The sequence below is a fragment of the Columba livia genome, chromosome 26, assembly GCF_036013475.1.
Source record: "Columba livia isolate bColLiv1 breed racing homer chromosome 26, bColLiv1.pat.W.v2, whole genome shotgun sequence".
Classification (NCBI taxonomy): Eukaryota; Metazoa; Chordata; class Aves; order Columbiformes; family Columbidae; genus Columba; species Columba livia.
The window spans coordinates 5,383,482-5,404,422 of record NC_088627.1 but is presented as its reverse complement, the minus strand read 5'-3'; the positions used below and the strand labels follow the sequence as shown (position 1 = coordinate 5,404,422).

At 63.9% G+C, this 20,941-nt stretch overlaps 1 protein-coding gene across 5 annotated transcripts in view; it reads left to right on the top strand.

Annotated features, from left to right (window-relative positions):
- The window catches only part of AHDC1 (AT-hook DNA binding motif containing 1), a 55,047-nt gene that overhangs the window by 15,447 nt on the left and 18,659 nt on the right, over positions 1-20,941 (top strand). Inside the window, exon 1 of one of the 5 annotated variants that reach the window (XM_065041528.1) lies at positions 634-1,228. The exons of the other annotated variants lie outside the window; for them this stretch is intronic. Within the exon in view, the coding sequence (XP_064897600.1) occupies positions 958-1,228 (271 nt within the window). The 5' untranslated portion in view covers positions 634-957. Of the gene's footprint in view, positions 1-633; positions 1,229-20,941 lie in introns of those variants that run through there. 5 annotated transcript variants of the gene reach the window in all.

Sequence of the window (20,941 nt, the reverse complement as noted above, 5' to 3'; positions counted from 1 at the left end):
CCCCCCCCCCTCCTTCCCTCCATCACCGCCTCCGCTGCCAGACCCGGGGTGGGGGCCCTCCGGCGTGACCCTTCCATCGGTCCGCAGCTGGCCCTGGTCCCCCCCTCCCTTCATCCTCCTCCTCCTCCTCGCCTTGAGCTGCGCTGCTGAGGGACTGCAGCTCCCGTGGATCAGGAGGAGATTTAGGTCAAGCGCTCGACTGAGTCGAAACAGCCATCTGTGTGCGGAGGAAACCGGCCACCCAGAGCCCCCCGGCACGGCACCACCGCCAGGTCCCGGCACCGCCGGCACCCTCCGCACCCCGCGGCGGGCACGCAGGCTGCCTTTGTCTCCAGCGAGGAAAAAACACCAAGCGCAACACACAATTAATAAATAAATAGGGGAAAAAATCCCCCTGCCCACCCCATCCGTCGTCTGCCACGGGCATCACCGCGTGCTGGGAGTGTGGTGCGGAGCGGCCGCGGCACGGCTCCAAGGTCGCCCTGACACGCGGCGGGAAGGTGTGTGCTGGGGGGCGGGATGTGGGTGCCGAGGGCAGAGCCGGGCAGGGCGGGCAGGGCGGGCAGGAGGAGGTGCGGGCAGGAGGGAGGCGCTGGCCGCCTGCCCGCAGCCCGGACTCCTGGGTTCCTGCAGGAACAGGGTGGAGCGGGAGGAGGCCGGGGAGCTGGTGTCATCCTGGCCACAGCAGGGGGAAGCGTTTCCCTCCCCAGGAGGGTGGGGGGCTCTGCACAGAGAGCCGCTCCCCACCTGCCACTGTGCCTCAGTTTCCCCAGGGGGGGACTTGCCTGCAGAGCACTCCAGTGCTGGCAGCACAGCACGGCACCCTAGTGAGATGGGGAGTCCTCGGTGCCCCTTGGCACCTCGTGCCAGGGTGGGGGCAGACACAGCCCCTCCTGTTCTCCACCTGCCGGCTTCGTCTCGCTTTCTCCGTTTCCTTCCGGAGCCTTTTTGTCTGTAATGTCTCTCGCCGGTGTGTGTGGCTGCGCCTGTGCACACGCCCATGCGCGGGGAGAGGAAACGCCACCAGTGCCGCGGCGTGCGCTGGACGGGACTTCCCGCCATGGTCGCTTGGTTGCACCCCAACTGTGCAGCGAGTTGTGCCCAGTCTGGGGCCAGAGCCGGGCGTGGGGATGCTCCCAGACACCTCGCCCCGTCCGCCGCCCTCTCGGGGCTCTGCCCACGCCCTGCTGGGCCCCTCAGGACCCCGTCGATTTGCTGGTTGTGCTTGGTAAGGAGCTTTGCCCGCAGCCTGTTGGCCTGATAGTCCTGCCACGGGTGGGGACGTTACGCCTGGGGAGAGCTGTGGGGGCCCAGGGGCTGGCACCCCGCTTTTGGAGGTTGGGGTTTGCCTTGTTGCTGTGGGTTTTGAGGGAGAGGGTGATGGGGTGATGCCAGAGCCATGCCGGGGCTGGGGCTGGTGCTTGCGTTTGGTGGGACTGTGGTGAGTGTGCCTGCATCCCTCACCTGCATCCCTTCCTGCTCACATCCTTCACCTGCATCCCTCACTCACATCCCTCAGTGCCCGCATCCCTCGCCCACATCCCTCTCTGCCCGCATCCTTCGCCTGCATCCATCCCTGCCCTCATCCCTCACCTGCATCCATCCCTGCCCGCATCCCTCACCTGCATCCCTCCATGCCTGCATCCCTCACCCTCATCCCTCCCTGCCCACATCCTCTCGCCTGCATCCCTCCCTGCCCGCATCCCTCACCCACATCCCTCCCTGCCCGCATCCCTCGCCTGCATCCCTCCCTGCCCACGGTGCTGTCCTGGCAGCGTGCAGGCACGTGCGGGCAGCGGCGAGGCAGCAGCAAGCGGGGACACGCAGGCAGCGTGCGGTGTCTGGTACAGGGACGTGGGACCCGGACTTGGGGACAGGCTCAGATTGAGGGTCCCATCCTGGCTTCCCCACAGCCCTGGGTCCCCGGGGGGCTCAGAGAGGGCTGGTGGATGCCGGGAGCTTGGCGGCTCTTTATGGTCTCAGAGGGCTCCATTAATTCTTTAAATATCCAGCCTTTCCAGGTGGGTTTTGTTGAAAATTAATTTCCGGAGCTATTTTAATTTTGCTGTATTTAATTTGCTGTTTATTTTAATTAATTAACGTCGGGAAAATCTCTTCTCCCGAGCATCCTGCAGCCGTCTGGGGTGGCTGCACCCAGGAGGCGAGAGTGAGGGGGTGTCACAGGCGCGAGGGGCAGCGGTGGGGAGGGCGCCCGGCCCCCCCGGTGCCCACCCAGCACCTGCACTGACCCGCTGGGCGAACGGGCTGTCGGCACCCGCGGGGGCAGGCACGGGGAGCCGGCGAGCCGGGTCTCTTCCCTGCTCCGTCCCCAGCGCCGTGGCTCACCCCAGGGTTTGCAGCTCCAGGATGGGTGTTGCATCTCTTGGCTGGGAGGTGGCTCGGGTAGCACTTGCCGTCACCTTCCTCCTCCTCCTCCTCCTCCCAGCGATGGCTGGGGACGCGGGGTCCGGCATCCCACAGGGTGCAGCATGCTGTGCCAAGCGGCAGATTTCTGGTTTAAAAGCCCAGCACAGAGCTATTTCACCCCACGCCCGTGCAGAGGGATGCGGGGCTGAGCTCAACCTCACACCCCATCCCCGCATCCCCCCCAGTGCTCGATGCTGTAGCCCCGGGCTGGCCAGACCCTGCCAGAGGGTCCCTGGGGGGGAAAGTGGGTGAAGGGAGGGGCGGAAGAGATGGAGCTGCTTTCCTCCAGATCAAGGCCTCTGGTCTCTCGCATGTCTAGACGCTGCCACACACACCTAATGTGGTTCTTGGCAGGAGCCGCGGCCGCTCTCTCTGGAGGTTAATTGCTGCGCCGAGCTCTGCAGACAGATAGCCGGGCTCTGCGCTGCCCCCGGGACACCCGCCTCGCCCAGCCCCTGCCTTGCCCGCAGCCCCCCGAGGATGCTCGAACCCCTCTGAGGGTGCTCAGACCCGCCCAAGGATGCTCAGATTCCCGCTGGGGTGGAGAAGCAGATGGGGGATGCAAAGGAGATGCTGCTGTGCCAAGCTGGGCAGTTTGGGGTGCAGCACTGAGCAATGAAGGGGGATCACCCGGTTTTGGGGAGTGGGCAGGAATGGAGGGGAGGAACTGGCAGTGCTTCGCTAGGGCAAGGGTGGTCCTGGGGACTTTGGAGCTGGAGGAGTAGAGTTAAGGGCCTCTCCCCCGCTGTCATGTCCTCCTGCCTGCTCTTGGCGAGATAAGGGGGAGCACGGGGCGAGCCGGACAAAGTCAGAGCCTGGTCCAGCCTGCGTGGCCACATCCAGCCTCCGCAATGTGAACTGGAGAGAAAGGGGCACGGTGGGGACTGGGGTGAGAAGAGCCGTTTCATCCTCCAGCCCCAACATCTGGAGGAAAGCAGGGCTGGGGATGGGGGACGCCGGGGGGACGCAGGGGACACCTCGGGCTCGACCGGGTCCAGGCTCGCAGGGACAGGCTAGATGAGCCATTCCCAGCAGCCGCTCTTGCAAAGGAGCCCGGAGGTCTGTGGCACCCACAGGGAGCTCAGGGCATCCTGCACTGGTACCTTCCCTGGAGCACGGCAAGAAAAGCTGCTGTGACATGGTGCTTGGAGCCACCGGCACCGCCAGCCCCGTCCCTGCCTGGCTCCTTAGGAGAAAACCAGTTTCCCCATGGCAAACCAGTGCCAGGACCACAGGCAAATCTGTGTGTCATCAGTGAGGCAGGGCGGTGCAGAGCAGGGGTGGGACGTGGTACATCCCAAGGGGGATCACAGGGACATCCCCAAAGCACAACATCCCCTCTCCTCGCATGTGGCTGGCGCTGGTGTTGGGGTCTGTGCTGGGTCCCGTGTCCTGGGGACATATGCGGGTGAGTCCCAGCGCTGGGACCTGCCCCGCACGGGATCCCCGGGGAACTGGGTGAAGGTTTTGGTCCGAGCTGTGTTTTGGTTTGGGGTTTCGTCATGTTTTCATGGCAGGGAATTTCCGTTCCTAACCAAAGAAAAGAGAAAACAAAAAAAAAAAAGAGAGAGAGAAAACCAAAGCCGAAAAAATCAACCCTGCATTGAATTTTTGCCAGAAAAATGGGATGTTTCCATTCTTGTTTTGGCTTTTGGCAGCCCCAAACTGCAGCCAATGGAAGAAAATCTGTGTGTGGAAATGCTGCTGGCCTCCTCCGCGCCGTGCAATGGCTGTTCCAGGGCTGGGACCTCCTGCCCCACGACCTCGCTGGGGGGATTTTGGGTGCAGGGGAGACTTTTGGCATAAGGAAAAACACTTGCAAAGAGCGCGAGAAGCGTCGCGGACCCTCCCGGCGGTGCCGTCGCCCCGCGCCGCGCTCTTTGCAGAGGACATCGCCATGAGAACGGGCTGGCTGTCGTGCGGGAGCATCGAGCCGACGGCGGCGCGGTGGCCCCAAGGACACGGGCAGCACGCGGAGCGCGGGTCCCACTTATCCTTGCTGCAGGTCGCTCTGTCCTCCCCTCGGCTTTGGCTCCCGCGACGCCGACCTACCTCCTGCCACCCTGCGTACCCCCTCAGCTTTTGGGGACCGCTCCGCGGGGCTGCGGTGCTGCGGTTGGGTGGGTATGGGAGAAGCAGCCGCTGCAATGCTGAAATTAGGTTTGGTTTTTTTCCGCCCCCCCCTCCAGCCCATGCTGAGAAGAATTACAGTCGCCCAGGCATCTGTTCTGGCAGAGTTGAGCTAAAGAGCTTGTCCTGGGCTTGGCAAACCAGCCGGCGCAGCCGACAGCTTTTCCAAGGGCAGCCGTGGTGGATGCGGAGCGGCGGGGTGACATTGCAGAGAAAGGAGCCCTGCGCCGCAGGGACCGTCCCCATGTCCCTCTGCTCCTGCCTGGGGGTCCCGTGGCGAGGGGGGCTCCAGGGCGCTGCAGACCCGCTTGCTAACAGCAGTGTCCTCCGGCGGGGCTTTGTTCGGAGCAAGGAGGAGGGTGCCCAGTGCCAGCGCATCCCCAGCTCCTTGTCCCCGGGGGGGAGGACAGCTTGTGGCACCAGTGAAGGCAGAGCTGGTGCTGGGGGGGCTGCGGGAGACCCATGGGAGGGGGTTGCAGAGCCCTGCAAGGGAGCAGCACCAAACCAAAAACCCATTAGCCGCATCTCACATGTGCAACCTGGAGACATCCCTGAGTGTCCCCAAGCAGTGCAGTGTCCCCTGTCACTGCCACCATGTCCCTGCTGGGTGTTCCACACCTTGTGGCCACCCCACAGGTCCTGCTGTCCCCGTGGGTGGCGGTGGCACTGGGGGATGCCAGGGGCACGATGTGACCGGCTGGGGGGCTCGGCTGCCCCTCGTGCCTCCCCCAGCTGCGCCGGCCCTGATCCTGCCCAGGCCTGTGCGCGCAGCCGCCGTGCAGGTAATTAGCAGTAAATCTCCGTCTGCGTCTTCGCTCATCAGCTGCTGGGAGCTGGGCTTGGCACGGCCGGCGGGGAGGCTGCTGGTTGAAGGCACCTTTGCAGCCGCCCTCCCGCCCGGTGCCAGGCACATCACCGTGTTGGTGCCGCAGACCCGGCACCGTGCACCATGCCCCAAACCACCAGCCGCCGAGGCAGGGGAGCAGAATCGGTGCGGCTGGGCAGGGGGTGCTGCCGGAGCGCCGGGCTCGGAGCTGGAGCGTGTCAGGCACAGATGGGATTGTTAGCGGTGGTAAAAATTATCCAGCCCCCTCTTAAAAACCCAGGCGCAGCAACCTGACCCCGCGGGCTCTGGTGGCGGCAATTCCCACCGGAGCGGTGTCGGCGTTCGCTTCCCCAGCCGTTACCATCCATCCTGGCTGGGACACAGGGACACGGTGACCCTTCACGTGCCACTGTGTCCCCACTGCCTGCTCCCCTCTTGCTCCTTCCTCCAGCTCCGGGGACGGGCACCTCGACCCCGCACCCATCCCGGCCCCAGTGCCGCCGGTGCCGCCGGTGCTGGGCGAACCTTGTCCCTGTGGGTGCCCCTACCCTCCGATCCCACGCGCCCCGTGGGATTTCCTATTTCTCTCTTAATGTGCCCGAGCCTCCTGTTTGCTCTTTGAGCTGCAGTAACCACAAGAGGGAAGTTTCGGAGCGGTACGAGCCCGGCTCCACCGGGAAGGGACAGTCACTGCGGCGCTGCTGGGGCTCTGCCGGCACAGTCCAGGGGCTGGTGGCGGCTGTGCTCTCCATCCCCCTCTCCCTGCCTCTCATCCCCAACCCCTTTTCTCATCCCAGCAGCAATTTCGGGGCAGGTTTGGCATCGCCAAAGGGACTCGGGGCCCCCCCAGCGCCGATCGATCGCTCTGCTCGCTCCTGCTCTCTTTTTTTTCTGTTTGTTTGCAGCCGCTTGAGGGCTCTTGTGATGAATCCAGCCTGGACAGATTTCAAGAACAGCTGAAACGCAGCCCGGGGTGGGGGTGGGAGTGGGAGGGCAGCGGGGCCGGCCAGCACCAGAATGTAAAATGGTGCAGCGGGCAGAGCCGCCATGGCCGGATGGGCTCATGCCGGGTCCCGCGTGGTGGCCGGAGAAGGACGGGAAGAGGTGGCAGCAGCGCCCCAAAGCTCTGGGCTCTGCGGGGTTCAGCGGGGCCGAGAATGTGGGAGCGGGGGCTGCCGGGAGCTGGGCTGTGCTCCAAGCCAGCCCTCATTGCGCCGGCCAAGGGCTGGTCCAGCTGGGCTGGCACGGCTGGGGGCTCGGGGTCGCACCTGCGAGGGCTCGGGGGGCGATGGCGCCCGCCCCGCCGCACCGGGTGCCGTCCATCCCCGAGTGGCCCTGGGGACCCGCCACCCGGCCTTCCACCGCTCTAAAATGGCGTCTTTGGGATCAAAAAGGAAGCCTTCCCAAATACAGGAGGGCGAGCATCTCCGGGCACCCTCACCCCGGGGCTCCCGGCTTTGCCGGGGGGGTGATGGCAGCGAAGTGGGGGCGCACGGCTGCACCGGGGGGCAGAAGCTGGGGTGCAGGAGGAGAGGCAGAGCCTGGGAGGAGATCTTGGTGCCGATGGGCGAGGCAGCGGTGCTGGAGCTGGTTGGGTTTGCAGCTGTGAGACGGGACGCGTGTGCGCGCGTGTGCGTACGGGTGTGCGTGCGGGCGGGAGGAATAATTAGTTCCTACTCTAGCACTTCTCACTCAAAGTGCTTTTTAAAAGCCTCCATTCATTAGTCTTCACGGCTCCCCCGAGGTGTCGTGTCCTGGTTCTCTCCCTCCCTCCGGCTCCCCACCTTCCTCAGAGCGATTTGGGATCCTGCGCCAGGGAAGGGGAGGGTGACACTGGGGCCGTGTAAAACCCGAGGACATGGCAGCGGGGATTTAGGAGACTGTCCTGGTGTCCCCATCCCGGGGGCTGATGCAATGTCGTGGGTATCAGTGGAGAGTTCCCACCAAGGCTGAGCGGTGCCGGGTTCAGAGTACTGGGGCCGAGAACAGGATGGCAGGGAGGGATGTGGGTCTGGTGGTGCTACCGCAGGCTGCTCCTGGAATGCCAGGGTGCCAGGGAGCAGCACAGCAGCGTGTCGCCAGGACAGAGGATGCTGGAGGGTGCTGGTGCCGCTCACCCCCAAACCCCAGCGTCACCGCTGGGCGAGGAGGGGGTGCCGGGCTGTGCCCCAGTGGGGCGCGGAGCGGGGGGTGCTGGCACGGGGCCTCCTCTGCAAACCCTAACCTTATTTTCCCAGGTCCGACGCCAGTTTCCATGGAAACAGCCGGGAGCAGAAACAGGGAACCAGAATCCAGAAACGCGAAGCCTCCAGCCTCCCATTCGCCTTCCTGGATTCCCGCTCCCCACAGCCACCCCGCGGTGCCAGCTGGGTGCTGGCCACGGGGCACCCACGCTGCTCCCAGCCGTTCGGGATGTGGGGCGGGCCCACCTGAGCACCCCGCGGGGTTGGGGTGCACCTGTGGCCTCGCGGGCTGCGGCGCCCGTGCGCGGCGCACAGCACACGGGGATGTGCACGGCACATGGGGATGGGCACGGCACACGGGGATGCGCGCGGCACATGGGTATGGGCATGGCGTGTGGCCGGGGGGCACTGCAGGCAGCGGGGAGCTGCGGGCAGTGGATAGTGCAGGCAGCACCGTGCACAGGCAAGTTCAGACAACATCTGCCCACATCTGTGCGTCTAGATCGTGCACGGGGGTGGGTGTGTGGTGTCTATGCGCTTGTGCGTGGACGCCTGTATAGGTAGAAGGGGAGGTGTATGCACAGTATGTACCAATAACGTGTGGTCTGGATGTTCAGTGTGACTGGTGTGCACTGGGAGGACCCCAGTCCCACGGTGTTTCCCAGTCCTGTGTCTGCCGTGATGTCCCCATCCCCAGGACGCAGAGGGGACAGGGGAGCCCAGCACCCCATAGAGGTGCCCATGGGGACCTGGGTGCTGCACACAAGCTCAGGTGTGTGTCTGTTGGGGGGGACTCTGCTCAATCCCCTGGGCTGGGAGCCCCCGGACCGCCCCGGGCAGCTCATCCCTCCCAGCCAAATTGGAGCCTTGTGGGCCGCGTTTGTGTCCCCAAGCTGTGCCGCGCTGTGTCCGTCCAGCCTGCGCCTTCCCCGCTGCCCGCCGACCTGCGCGCCTGTGCTCGCCTCGTACACGCGTGTGCAAGCCTCACCCATGGCAAGTGCAGTGGTACCTTGCGTTGTAGGAACTGGTGTCCATGAGGTGGGACATCAGTGTCCCCTGGCTGGTGATGGGGATAACCCAGTGCCGTACCGGCACCGCCTGGCCCCATCCTCCCCGCAGCATCTCTCCGCTCCCCGCTTGCACCGGGGCACAGCCGCTCACAGCCACCGCATCCCGTCCCCTACCCCTTTCTCTCGTCCCCACGCCGCACCCCGGGGGTGACAACAGCATCGTCACGACGCCGTTCCCCCCGCGGCACGCGGGGTGGCGGGCGCGGGCATCGCTGCCATTGCGCGCGCACCGTAATGCATCATTTACAGACGGACAGGTATTAAGATACATTATGGATAACTCACAGAGAGAAGACGCTATTAATAATACAGACACATACAGAGGGAAGAAAGTGCACTCTTGATTTCCATGTTGCTACCAGGAGTTGTGAGGCTGGCTCTGGCTGCCTCTTCCCACACGTGACTGCAACACAGTGGGTAGCTGACAGCCCAGAGAGCCTGGCTTGGGGCCAGGAAAAAGCAGAAAACACAATGTCTGTGCATATCCTCTCTCTTAAAATAACACTCCAACACCGTCTGAGACGAATTAAAATAAGATCAGGAGCGGTTCTCGTGAAGAGAGGAAGACGAAGAGGGGAAAAAGCAGGCAGGGGAATGGCCGGGGCTGGGCGGCTTCAGACCCCGCGGGGAGAGAAAAGGGGGTGTTTGCTGCAAGGGCTGGGAGTTGAAAATCAAAAAGGCTGAAGGAGAAAAGGGAGAAGCAAATCCCCACGGGGCGGGGAGCGATGCCGGCGGCGCTGGCTGTCCAGCACATGGCTGTCTGTCTGTCTGTCCTTTGGAGGGGAGCCGCGGCAGGGCGGGGGATGCGAGCGCAGGCTGCATGATGGAGAGCATCAGGAATTTCCTGCAGCTGAGGAACACACCAAATACCAGAACGCGAGAGCGAGCGGAGGAGAGCAGGGTGCCGGGAGGGAATGAGGCGGGGGGAGAATGTGGAGAGCTCGAAATAACCAGTGGGGAGAGCAGCGAGGGCAGGGGGCAGCGGGCTGGGGGGAACCTGCTGCTTTGGAGCTTTTTCCATCTCTTTCCCTTTATTTTTTGGCTGCTTTTTTTGAAGGAGGTGCCCTGTGGTGCTGCCTGTGCCCGCAGGCCCCTCTGCCCGCTCTCTGCCCGAGCCGGGGCTTTGGCGTATTCTGGGGCTTTGGTGTATTCTAGGGCTTTGGCGTATTTGGGGCTTTGGTGTATTTTGGAGGTTTTATGTCTTTCCCCCGGTCGTCTGGCGCGGCGCTGGGGGACAAGGGGGTCGGTGGGGTGGGGTGTCCCACAGAGCCCCTGCTTCCCCCATGGAGCCGGGAGCAGCCCGGAGAACGGGCGCATCCCTGCGGGACGGTGTCCTGGGAGCGCGGGGCCCTTCGGGGGGACCCGCCGTGGCAGCCGCTGCCCGAGGAGCCGTGGCAGCGCCTCCCACACATGCGACGAGTTTGCCAGGCGGCTCTTTGGCCGCGCTCCCGCTTCTCCCTGGGCCAGGCTGGGTTAAAACACAACAACCCCAAATCTCAAGGCAAGGGCTGGGAGCCCCTGAGGCTGGAGCTGCATCCAGGTGCAGCCCGACCTCTCCCTCCTCCGCGGCCACCCCCGGCTCCCCCTGCATCCAGCTCCTGGCTGCATCCAGCCCTGCTCCCCCGGGATGCTGGGGGGGCCGGAGAGGAGGGGAGATCAGAGGGGGCATCTTGCAGTGCCGGATCCAGGTAGCCAGAAGGTCGCACTGAAAATCTGGAAGTGGAGTTTGGAGCTCAGCAAAGCAGCGAAAATGCGTTTTGCTTTAGGGCAGAGAGGAAGAGGAGGAGGGAGAAAGATGCGGCAAAAGGAGCAGAAGGGAGAGGGGCTGTGCCCCCCCCGATTTTGGGGCGCTGTGTGTCCCCAGGTGGATGCTGCGCTGCAGGCAGGGTGCTACCGAGTGTCACAGCGAACCATGTCGGGGCATTTGGGGGGGACAGAACAGGGACGAAGAGGAGGCAGCAGCCCCTGAGTGAGCGCTGGAGCTCGGCCAGGCGGTGCCAAAGGCTTTGCAGCCCCCCCTCACCAGCTGCCTCCCATTTCCACCGATTCCAGGCCGCCGCATCCCCGCCATCCCGGGGCGAGCGGTGACCCACACCTGCCAGGGCCCCCCCCGGGGATGGGGATGCTGAGAAAGGCCTGAGCTCATTAACAGGCTCCAGTCCCCCCAGCCCAGGGGGTCAGAGAGCAGCAGCCGCTTTGTGTGGGCTAGTGGCCCCCACTGTCCCACTCGCCGGCCCCCACGAGTCATCCCGGCTTGTCCCCAGGGCTGGGGGTGCAGTGTCACCGCACAGGGATTGAGTCCTCAGGGGCTCCCCCCAGCCAGCGCTGCACCCCGCTGTGGTCTGCCCTCCCTCGCCCCACAACCCAAAGCTCCCCCCCGCTTTGGCCGGAGCATGTTGGGGGTGGGGACAGACAGCCCTTGGCATGGGGACAGGGTGGGATTTCGCCCTGCAAACCCTCCCTGCAGATCACAGGGTGTCCCCAGCTCCCCCTGCCCCCCCGGCCCCCCGCTTCTGCCTTTGCTTGGGGGCTGGCGGGAGGTGGGGGGAGCTGTAGGGGCCGCAGGCGATGGGGGGGGCGGATACTGGCTGGAGCGAGTCTGAACCTGGCATCTGTCGAATGTCACCTTAGCCAGACAGTCTGTGCTTCCCTGTCTCCATATCAACCGTTCTGCTCCAGCCACCTGCGGGGGGGTGGCAGGGAGGCCTTTGGGGAGGAGCAGAACTCACCGCTCGCTCACCACAGCCCCCCCGTTCCCCTCCCGGTTCACCCCGGGGTGCAAAGCCCCGCACTGTAGACCCTGGCGCACACCGATGCTCCTCTGACCACCTGGGATGCGCTGGAGAGACGGGTGGGTGACCCCAGTGCTGCCGGCTCGCACAGCCCCAGATTGCATCATCTGGCTCCGCCGTGCCTCAGTTTCCCCGTGTGGTGCCTCAGTTTCCCCTCGCCACAGTGGGGCCCCTACCTGGGCCGGTGCCCCCGTACCCACCGGGCGCCTCCGCTCCCCACTGAGCCCTGGTGCAGCTGCGGCGCAGGAGGGACGCGGGGCTCGCTCCACCCCGGCCTTGGCAGCGAGGGCCTCTTGCAGCAGCTCTGCACATTTCCCCGGACTGTCCCTCTTCCCCGCGACCAGATGTTCTCGCCCTCCTCCCCCCGGCAAGGTCCGGGCCACAGCCAGCTCACCGCGGCGGTGCCGGGACGGACACCCTTTGCCGCTGTCCCTCCTCCTGCCTCGCACCTGCGTGGTGGCTGGGGACAGGGGATCAGTGGCCTGGTTCCCAGTGCTCCCCAGTGTCACCCCAGTTGGGCTGTGACAACCCAAACACAGTGGGGAGCTGAGCCCGGCTGGGGCTCCTCCGTCCTGCGTGTGCGTGGGCTGGTGTGTTGGGACAGGAGTCTTGTCACCAGGGCTTTGTGTTTGGGGGAGCATTTGTTGGGGATGCTGGAGTGTTTGGGATGGGGGTTCTGGAGAGTTGGGGGTGGAGTTGCTGGAGCATTTAGGGAGATGCTGGAGCATTTAGGGGGAAACTGGAGTATTTGGGGAGATGCTGGAGCATTTAGGGGGATACTGGGGTATTTAGGGGGATACTGGAGTATTTAGGGAGATGCTGGATTATTTGATGTGGAGGCACTGGAGCACTAGGGAGAATGCAGGAGGATTGGAGGAGATGCTGGAGCATTAGAGGTGCTGCTGGCGCATTTAGTGAGGTGATTTAGCATTTGGGATGGGGGTGCTGGAGCATTGCGGGGGGTTGCTGGAGCATTTGAGAGGTGATGGAGTGTTTTGGGTGGTGGTGCTGGAGCACTGGAGGGGCGTCGCTGGAGCATTTGGGAGATACTGGAGCATTTGGGGTGGCAGTGGTGGAGCATCGGGAGGATGCTGGAGTGTTTGGGGCAGGGGTGCTGAGGCACCGAGGGGGATGCTGGAGCATCTGAGGGATGCTCGGCGCTCCTTTGCAGTTTGCACCTGCCCCAGTGCCTGTGCGGCAGCAGAGCCGAATTCCCAGGCCGGTGGTGCCATGGGCGGTCAGGACAGGATGTGTGTGTGCACCCGCGTGGGTGCACGTGCAACGTGTGCTCTGGGCCACACGGGATGAGCCACGGGGCCGCAGGGACACCCAGACCCCCAGTGCACCTTGGGAAGGTGGCAGACAGGGCCGGCTGGCCATCCGGATGGGACGGACAGAACCCCCCGCTCCCTCCTCTCCCACCCCAGCGCAGCGGCTCCTGCGAGTGTGTAATTTCCCCACAGTGCCTAAACCAGGGACAGAAGTAAATTGACCTTTTAACCTGTTTTCCTACCAGGGGGATTATAGCCTGTTTCCTGTTAAACCTCTCCAAGAACTGGCTCCATCCTGCTCCTGGAGCACGGGGGACACCCCCCCAAAGGGGAGACTTTAAATTCGCTCCCCATCCACCCCCAGCTTGTCTTTCTCACCCCAACCCATCTCCTCTCTCCCATCTCCACCACCATTCCGATCTTGGGGGTGCTTTCACCAATACCGGGAAAAAACCAACGTGGCAAATCGCTGGGAGGAAAGGAACCGAAGGCGGAGAGTGATAAATATTGAAAGGGTGGGATTTCGATGTAGGCTGCAACAGCTGTGCCGGTTACAGTGTCACACTATCTCTCCACAGGTTTACTGACCCATTTCCATTCACACGGCTGCCAGTATCTTAGCAACTGCAACAGTCCCCCAAGAACAGGCATATTGCCTGCTATTAGTGACTGCTGCAACTGTGTCAAGGTTAGCTCGCTCCCTCCAAGCCCTGCCAGGCTTGTTTTTCGCCCAAAGCCAGCACAGGCTGTTTGGTGATCTGTCCCCCGGCAACCGTCTTGGGTACCGGGTGTTCATCCCTTCCAGAAAAAAATGCTGGAGATGGAGTGGTGGGTGGTGGGATGGATGGGGTGCGGGGTTGGGTGGCCTCAAATTGCGCCAGTGGAGGTTGAGGTTGGATTTGGGAACAATTTCTTGCCCAAAGGGCTGTGGGGCATTGGAACAGGCTGCCCAGGGCAGTGCTGGAGTCACCAGCCCTGGAGGGCTGGACAGACGGACATGAGGTTCTCAGGACATGGGGCAGGGACAGGGGTGGGGAACAGGTGGACTGGATGATTTGGAGGGGCTTTTCCAACCAAAATGATTCTGTGATTCTGTGGTGGGATGGATGGGGATGCAGAGATGGGTGATGGATGGATGGGGATGCAGGGTTGGGTGATGGATGGATGGGGATGCAGAGATGGGTGATGGATGGATGGGGATGCAGAGATGGGTGATGGATGGATGGGGATGCAGGGTTGGGTGCACCCAGGGGTGCTGCGGGGTGTTGGTGATGCCATGAGCGCATGGCGCATCCCCAAAACTGGGAGTGCTGTCAGCCAGCCGGGTGTCACCGTCACCCCTGCGCAGTGTTGAGCCCTGGGAAGTCACCCTGAGGGGGTCGGGGGCTGTGCTGACGACACCTGGGGTGTCACAAGCGGGGCCGACATGGCAATATTGGGCTGACCGAAGCCGCAGAGCGGGGGAGCGGCACATCCCTCAAGCAGCCCATGTAGGGAGGGAAACCGAGGCACTGGCACCCGCCAGGCAGGCAGAGCACCCCATCGCCCCTCTCCTGGGTGGGTGCTCTCCTTGCGGGGGTCGTGCAGACGCCCTTTGGCTGCACCCCCAGGTGAGGAGCAGCGAGGTGGGTGCTGGGGTGAGCAGGGTGCATCCTGAGCCCCCCACCCCAGCCAGCCCCCCCGGCAGCGCTGCAGACAGCAGGCTCCGCACCAGCACGGCCGCAGGGACGGCTGAGAGGGAAGCCACAAAAATGATTTAAGGGGCTGGCGGGATTGATTTATTAAGAACAATTAAAAGCGCTAAATACGCTTAGCTCAGCCAGACGCCGAGCAGGGAGCCTGGGGGGGAAGAGACCTGTCTGCTGGATCCGGAGGGCGAGGCTGGCAGCGGGGGGGACCTGCGGTGCTTCACGGGGGGACAGGGTGACACTGGGCTGGGCTGGGGAAGGAGAGGGGTACTGGGGCTTGGCTGAAAGGTGACAGATGGGGTACATGGCCCTGCGGCCGGGTTTGCACCCCGGGTTGGGTTTGCAACCAGGGATGTGTTTGCACCCAATAATGGGTTTGCATCGAGGGATGAATTTCTACCTGGAGCTTGGTTTGCACCCGCGGCTACATTTACACCCAAGGATGAGTTTGCACCCCAGGCTGCACGTGCACCCAGGGCTGCATTTGCACCCGGGGCTGGGTTTACACCCAGGGATGTGTTTGCACCCCAGCTGGAGGGCACATGGTGGGATGCTGGGGGACAGGAGGTCCCCAGGCAGTGCTGAAACTGGGGGAGCTGCTTAGCGCCAACTGCAGGATGCCCAGTGTGACCAGTAAGCTGAACTGGGCAGGGTGTTCCTGCTGCCCTGTTGGACAGTGCTGCCCTGGGAGCTCTGCAGGGCCCCAGCACCCGGCTCGGGGCTGGTGCTCACCAAGTGCCGGTATCGTGCCAGGCCAGGCGTTCGGCAAAGGGGGGAAGCTTGGTAGCCATGGGTGCGAGCCCTGGGACAACTTGTTGGTTGGTGGAGCAGAAATCACGGAGCGTTGTGACATCCACAAACCCGCGTCGCGCTCGGGAAATCCCAGCCGAAAGTCCTCGGGGGCTGGGATTGTCCCTGGCCGTGTCCAGACCTGCCCAGCGCCGCTCCTCCCCGGGCACGGGAGAGCTGCACCCGCACGGCTCTGCTGGGGACCACGGCGCTGTCACCTTGTCCGTGGGCTCTGTCCAGTGTCCCCGCTGTGCTGGGATGCTGGGGGTCAGGGCAGCGAGCTGTGCCCTGTGCCCTCCCAGTCCCCGTGGCTCTCTGCACTGGGAGCACTGGTGTTGTACCAGTTCCCCAGCGCTGCGCAGGATCTGTCCCCTCCCCTGAGCTGTGTGTTGGGACAGCAGCTGGGGACACGGGTGATGCTCAGGGACATGGGGGATGCTCAGGGACAGGGAGGATGCTCAGAGACAGGGGGATTCCCTGCTGCCTTCCTCCCCTAGTCCCCTCCCTCCGCCTCATCCCAGTGCTATCGGGGGGTTGCATTTTTGGGTTCGGGTTCACACAAAGCAGCCGCCGTGTCTCCCTGGTCACCCCACTTTGGGGCAGGATGCGCCTGCGTCCCCATCACCGCATGGGTCCCCATTCTGTGAGCTGTGCTGGGCACCCCCTGCCTGGCTCGGGAGGTGTGTGCTCCCCAAAAACCAATGTACAGGCCCCCGCCCTGGCGCCCAGAGAGGAGCCCCTGAGGTGCTGGGAAAGGTGCTGAATGGGAAGGAGAGGTCGGCGGGGTGACGGGCGAGCGGAGCCGCAGGCTGTTCTGCTGACCCTGCGCCGGCTGCCCCGGCCCCCCCGCGCCCCCACCCGCTCCCGCCGACGTCAGCACTTCCCGGCAGCTCCCAGGTACAGGAGCCAGCGGGAGCGGGTAAAAACCATTTCTGCCTCTGCCCCGGCGCGGCCGCCTCCGCCAGCCACGGCAGAGCCTCCCGGGGCTGGGTGGGTGCTCGCGGCTCAGCCCTGGGCGTCACCGCAGGGCCACGTGCCCCTTTCCCGTGGGGACGCAGCTGTGGAGAGGGCAGAGCATGGCACGGGTGGGGTGGTGGCCACAGGGTGGGTGCTGTGTCCCCTTCTGCCTGTGTCCACAGCCCGCTGTGCTCACTGCGGGGGACAGTGGCTGGGGATGGAGGTGACCAGGGATGGAGGTGACTTGGGACAGAGGTGTCTGGGGATGGAGGTGACCAGAGATGGAGGTGACATGGGATGGAGGTGACATGGGATGGAGGTGACTGGGGATGGAGCTGTCCCTGCCCCGGTGTACCTGGCACTGCCAGTATTTGCTCCGTGCTCCTGTTTGGCCAAGTGCTGTCACAAGCGCAGGCAAAGCCAGAGCCCATGGGGCTGCCTGGGGTCACCCCTCTGGCCATGGTCACCCACTGGGACACACTGGGGTCCCAGTAGCCACTCTGGGGGAAGGTGGGTGTGGGACCATCAAGGTGACTGTGGGCCGTGCAAGCAGGGCGGTGGCAGAGGTGGGTCTGACCCAGGGTGCTCAGCAGTGGGCTTCTGGGTGCCACCAGCCCCAGCAGCGGGTCCCTGGGTGCCACCAGCCTCTGCATCACGCCCGCCGCCGGCTGCCCAAGGGTTAACGAGAGTTTGCTGCTCCTGCAGACAATTAGTGACATCTTTGCTGACAACGCCACACTGAGCCGCTCGCCGCCTCCCCCGGCAGCACCAGCCTGGCCGCCCCCGCGCGGCCCCCGCGCCACCGCCTGCTTCACCGCCCCGGCCTCGCCATCCTCACCTCGCCCGCCACCTCGCCCCGCCGGCGTTTCGGCAGCGGCGGCGGCACAGCCGCAGTCCCGAGCGGAGCAGCCGGCTCCCCTCGCTGCCCTCTGACCCGCCGTTGCTGTGGAAACTGCATCCCACGTAGGATTATGGATTCCGCAGGCTCCAAACTCCCCTCCAAATCCAGACGGCCACTGGGGTCCCCCCCGCCGCTGCCCGCCCTGCCAGCCCCCCTGCCCGCGCTGCCCTCCCGAGCCTGCTGTCCCCACCAGGGTGCAGGGCGGGTGCTGGGGGTGGTGGCAGCTGCGCTCCTGTGTCCCCTGGTTTGCTGGTGACATCGCCAAAGGTGCCACGGTGTCACCACGAGGCTGTCGGTGCCATGTTTGCTCCCCCATTCCTGAGCATTGTCTCCCCATGCGCCACCATCTCTGCATCCTGGTGGGGTGGGGAGAGGTGAGGGGGGCCAGTGGGACCCCCCCACCCCCACCAGCATCCAAAAGCACCCTGAGGAGCTGTGTCCACCCCAAGGACCCCTCCCCATGGGCACCCAACACCTCTGGGGCAGCAGCAGGAGTTGGGCACCCACCAGAGCCCCCCACATCCCCAGGGACGGGTGCTGTGGGTCCCCCAAGCCTGGGTGCCCGCACTGGGGGTACGGGGGGTGTGGGGGGGAGCGGAGCCAGTTTGGGGAGCTCTGGAGGTTGGGTTTGTGGCTCAGCATCTCTCCCTGCCACCCAGGGAGGTAGGAGCTGAATTAATCGCAATCAATTAGTGCTGCTTGCAGTCCCCAGCTTCCTCCCTGCACCAGCTTTGTGCCGGCACACCCGGTGAGGGGGGCCCTGGTGGGTGTCCCCACAGCACCCAGGTGTCATTGGGGACCACGGCCCCTTTGGACCCCTCCCAGGACGGAGATGGGAGACAAGTGGAATGTCCCCCAGCCTTCATGGGCACCTGCAGCCATAGCAAACAACCACACCATAAAATTGGGGTGTGGGGATGGGGAGGGGATGCCTGAACCCCTTGAAACCCCCTGTGGCAGGGCTGGCGCGGGGCGACGGGGGGTCCCAGGGTGGGTGGCAGGATCCTGCAGTATACTGCAGCAAATGCCCTGCAAATCTGCAGCTGCCTGAATCCCACCTTCCTTTCCTTCCCCCGCAACGTGCTGCCCTGGGCTACAGCGAATCTATTGTGCGCTGGGCTGCAGCCAGCGCGAGCTGCAATACAGTAAATCCTGCTGCAGTATCCTGTGAGGGGACCGAGCCCAGCCGCAGCCGCGCCGCCTGCCAGACAAAGCCGGGGGGGCCCTGCGGGACGGGGTGCAGGGGACAGGGACGTGGGAGGGTGGCGGGGACCCTCGGCTTCGATGGAGCCCCCTGAGCAGGGTGCGAGTTTCGGCAGCGCCGTGACCTGTGGATCAGCCCTCACCCCCTGCCAAATCATCACCACGGGACAGAGGGATGCTGTCTGTCTGTCTGTCCCCCGAGTGTGGGGTTGTCCCCAAGCCATGTCACCCCCATGGCCTTGGCATGACGCAGGGGTTTGCATCTCGGCCCTCTCCCCCATGCGTGGTGCAACATCTCTTGTGCCTCAGTTTCCCCATCAGTACAGGGCCCGCCAAGCACCTCGTCCCCCTCCCACAAGTGGGCTCCAGCTCACATGAGCCCCGCTGCCCTTTGCTGAGGGATTTTGCTTGGATCCTGTGATTATCATTATTATTACTGTTATTATTATTATTATTATTATTATTGGGATGTTGGGGGGGCCGTGGGGCTCTGCCGGACCCATCTTTGGAGAGCGAGGCATCCTTCAAAGGGAAGGCGCTCCGTCAACGCCCCACAGCAGCTGCGTTCTCCTCAATTAGAAGAGGTAATGAAGCAATTTATGGGCATCTACAAAGTGATGTGTGAGTGACAGGCTGTGTACGAGCCGCGCCGGGGCTCTGCCGGCAACTTGCGTTCTTCCAATTTTAATGGAAAGCTCCCCGGTGAGGGGGGAGAAAATATCTGTATCTATAGGTGTGTGTGCTCTGAGGATTGTATGTGGCTGGGCTGGCAATGCCGGTGGGTGCGGGGGGAGCTGGGAGCCCTGACCCCTCATCCCTGGGGTGTCCAGCCCCCCAGGACACACGGTGCCGCAGCCTGGCCCAGTGCGGCTGTAACCGGAGACAGGAGGGCAGCTGGGAGGGAGCGGGGGGCTGGGGCAGCGCAGGACGCCTGGGTCCTCTGGGAGAGTTGGCTGGAGCTCCCTGTTTCCATCCACACCCTGGGCACAGCCCGCCCTGCTCCCTGCCTCAGTTTCCCCACATGGACCCGTGTCCCTGCTGTGTATCGCTGAAGGACTTTGGGTGCTTTCCCTCTTCTCACACCTTCCTGCCGGGTGCCGGCGTTTTGGGGCTGCCCCAGCCGCTCTGAGCGGGAGGGGGAATTGTGTTGGTGGGTGGTGGGTGCTGCACATCCCAGTGTGTGCGCACCTGTGTGCACCCATGTGTGCACCTGCCTGTGGGTGTTCTGTACCCGTGTGTGCACCTGCATGTGCACCCACCTATGGATGCTGTGTACCCGTGTGTGCACCCGCGTGTGCACCCACCTGTGGGTGTTGTGTACCTGGGTGTGCACCCGCGTGTGCACCCACCTGTGGGTGTTGTGTACCTGGGTGTGCACCCACGTGCGCATCCACCTGTGGGTGTTCTGTACCTGTGTGTGCACCTGCATGTGCACCCACCTATGGGTGTTGTGTACCTGGGTGTGCACCCGCGTGTGCAGCCACCTGTGGGTGTTGTGTACCTGGGTGTGCACCCGCGTGTGCAGCCACCTGTGGGTGTTGTGTACCTGGATATGCACCCGTGTGTGCACCCACCTGTGAGTGTTGTGTACCTGGGTGTGCACCCACGTGCGCATCCACCTGTGGGTGTTCTGTACCTGTGTGTGCACCTGCATGTGCACCCACCTATGGGTGTTGTGTACCTGGGTGTGCACCCGCGTGTGCACCTACCTGTGGGTGTTGTGTACCTGGGTGTGCACCCACGTGCGCATCCACCTGTGGGTGTTCTGTACCTGTGTGTGCACCTGCATGTGCACCCACCTGTGGGTGTTGTGTACCTGGGTGTGCACCCGCGTGTGCACCCACCTGTGGGTGTTCTGTACCTGGGTGTGCACCCGCGTGTGCACCCACCTATGGGTGTTGTGTACCTGGGTGTGCACCCGCGTGTGCACCCACCTGTGGGTGTTCTGTACCTGGGTGTGCACCCGCGTGTGCACCCACCTATGGGTGTTGTGTACCTGGGTGTGCACCCGCGTGTGCACCTACCTGTGGGTGTAGTGTACCTGTGTGTGCACCCACCTATGGGTGTTGTGTACCTGGGTGTGCACCCGTGTGTGCACCCACCTGTGGGTGTTCTGTACCTGTGTGTGCACCCGCGTGTGCACCCACCTGTGGGTGTTCTGTACCTGGGTGTGCACCCGCGTGTGCACCCACCTATGGGTGTTGTGTACCTGGGTGTGCACCCGCGTGTGCACCCACCTGTGGGTGTTGTGTACCTGGGTGTGCACCCGCGTGTGCACCCACCTGTGGGTGTTGTGTACCTGGGTGTGCACCCGCGTGTGCACCCACCTGTGGGTGTTGTGTACCTGGGTGTGCACCCGCGTGTGCACCCACCTGTGGGTGTTCTGTACCTGGGTGTGCATCTGCATCCCTGTAGGTGTATGCATACACCTGCACCAATGCTTGGCTGTGTGGGTGCACCCATGGGTGCACAATCCTCTTTTCGTGGGTGCACCCACATGCGTACAATCTTCCCCTACATGGGTGCACACCTGGGTGCACAATCCTGTCTTTGTGGGTGCACCTGCATGTGCACAATCCTCCCCATGGGTGCACCCGCATGTGCACAATCTTCCCCTCCGTGGGTGCTACCGGGTGTGCACAATCCTCTCTACATGGATGCACCCCTGGGTGCACAATCCTGTCTTTGTGGGTGCACTTGTGTG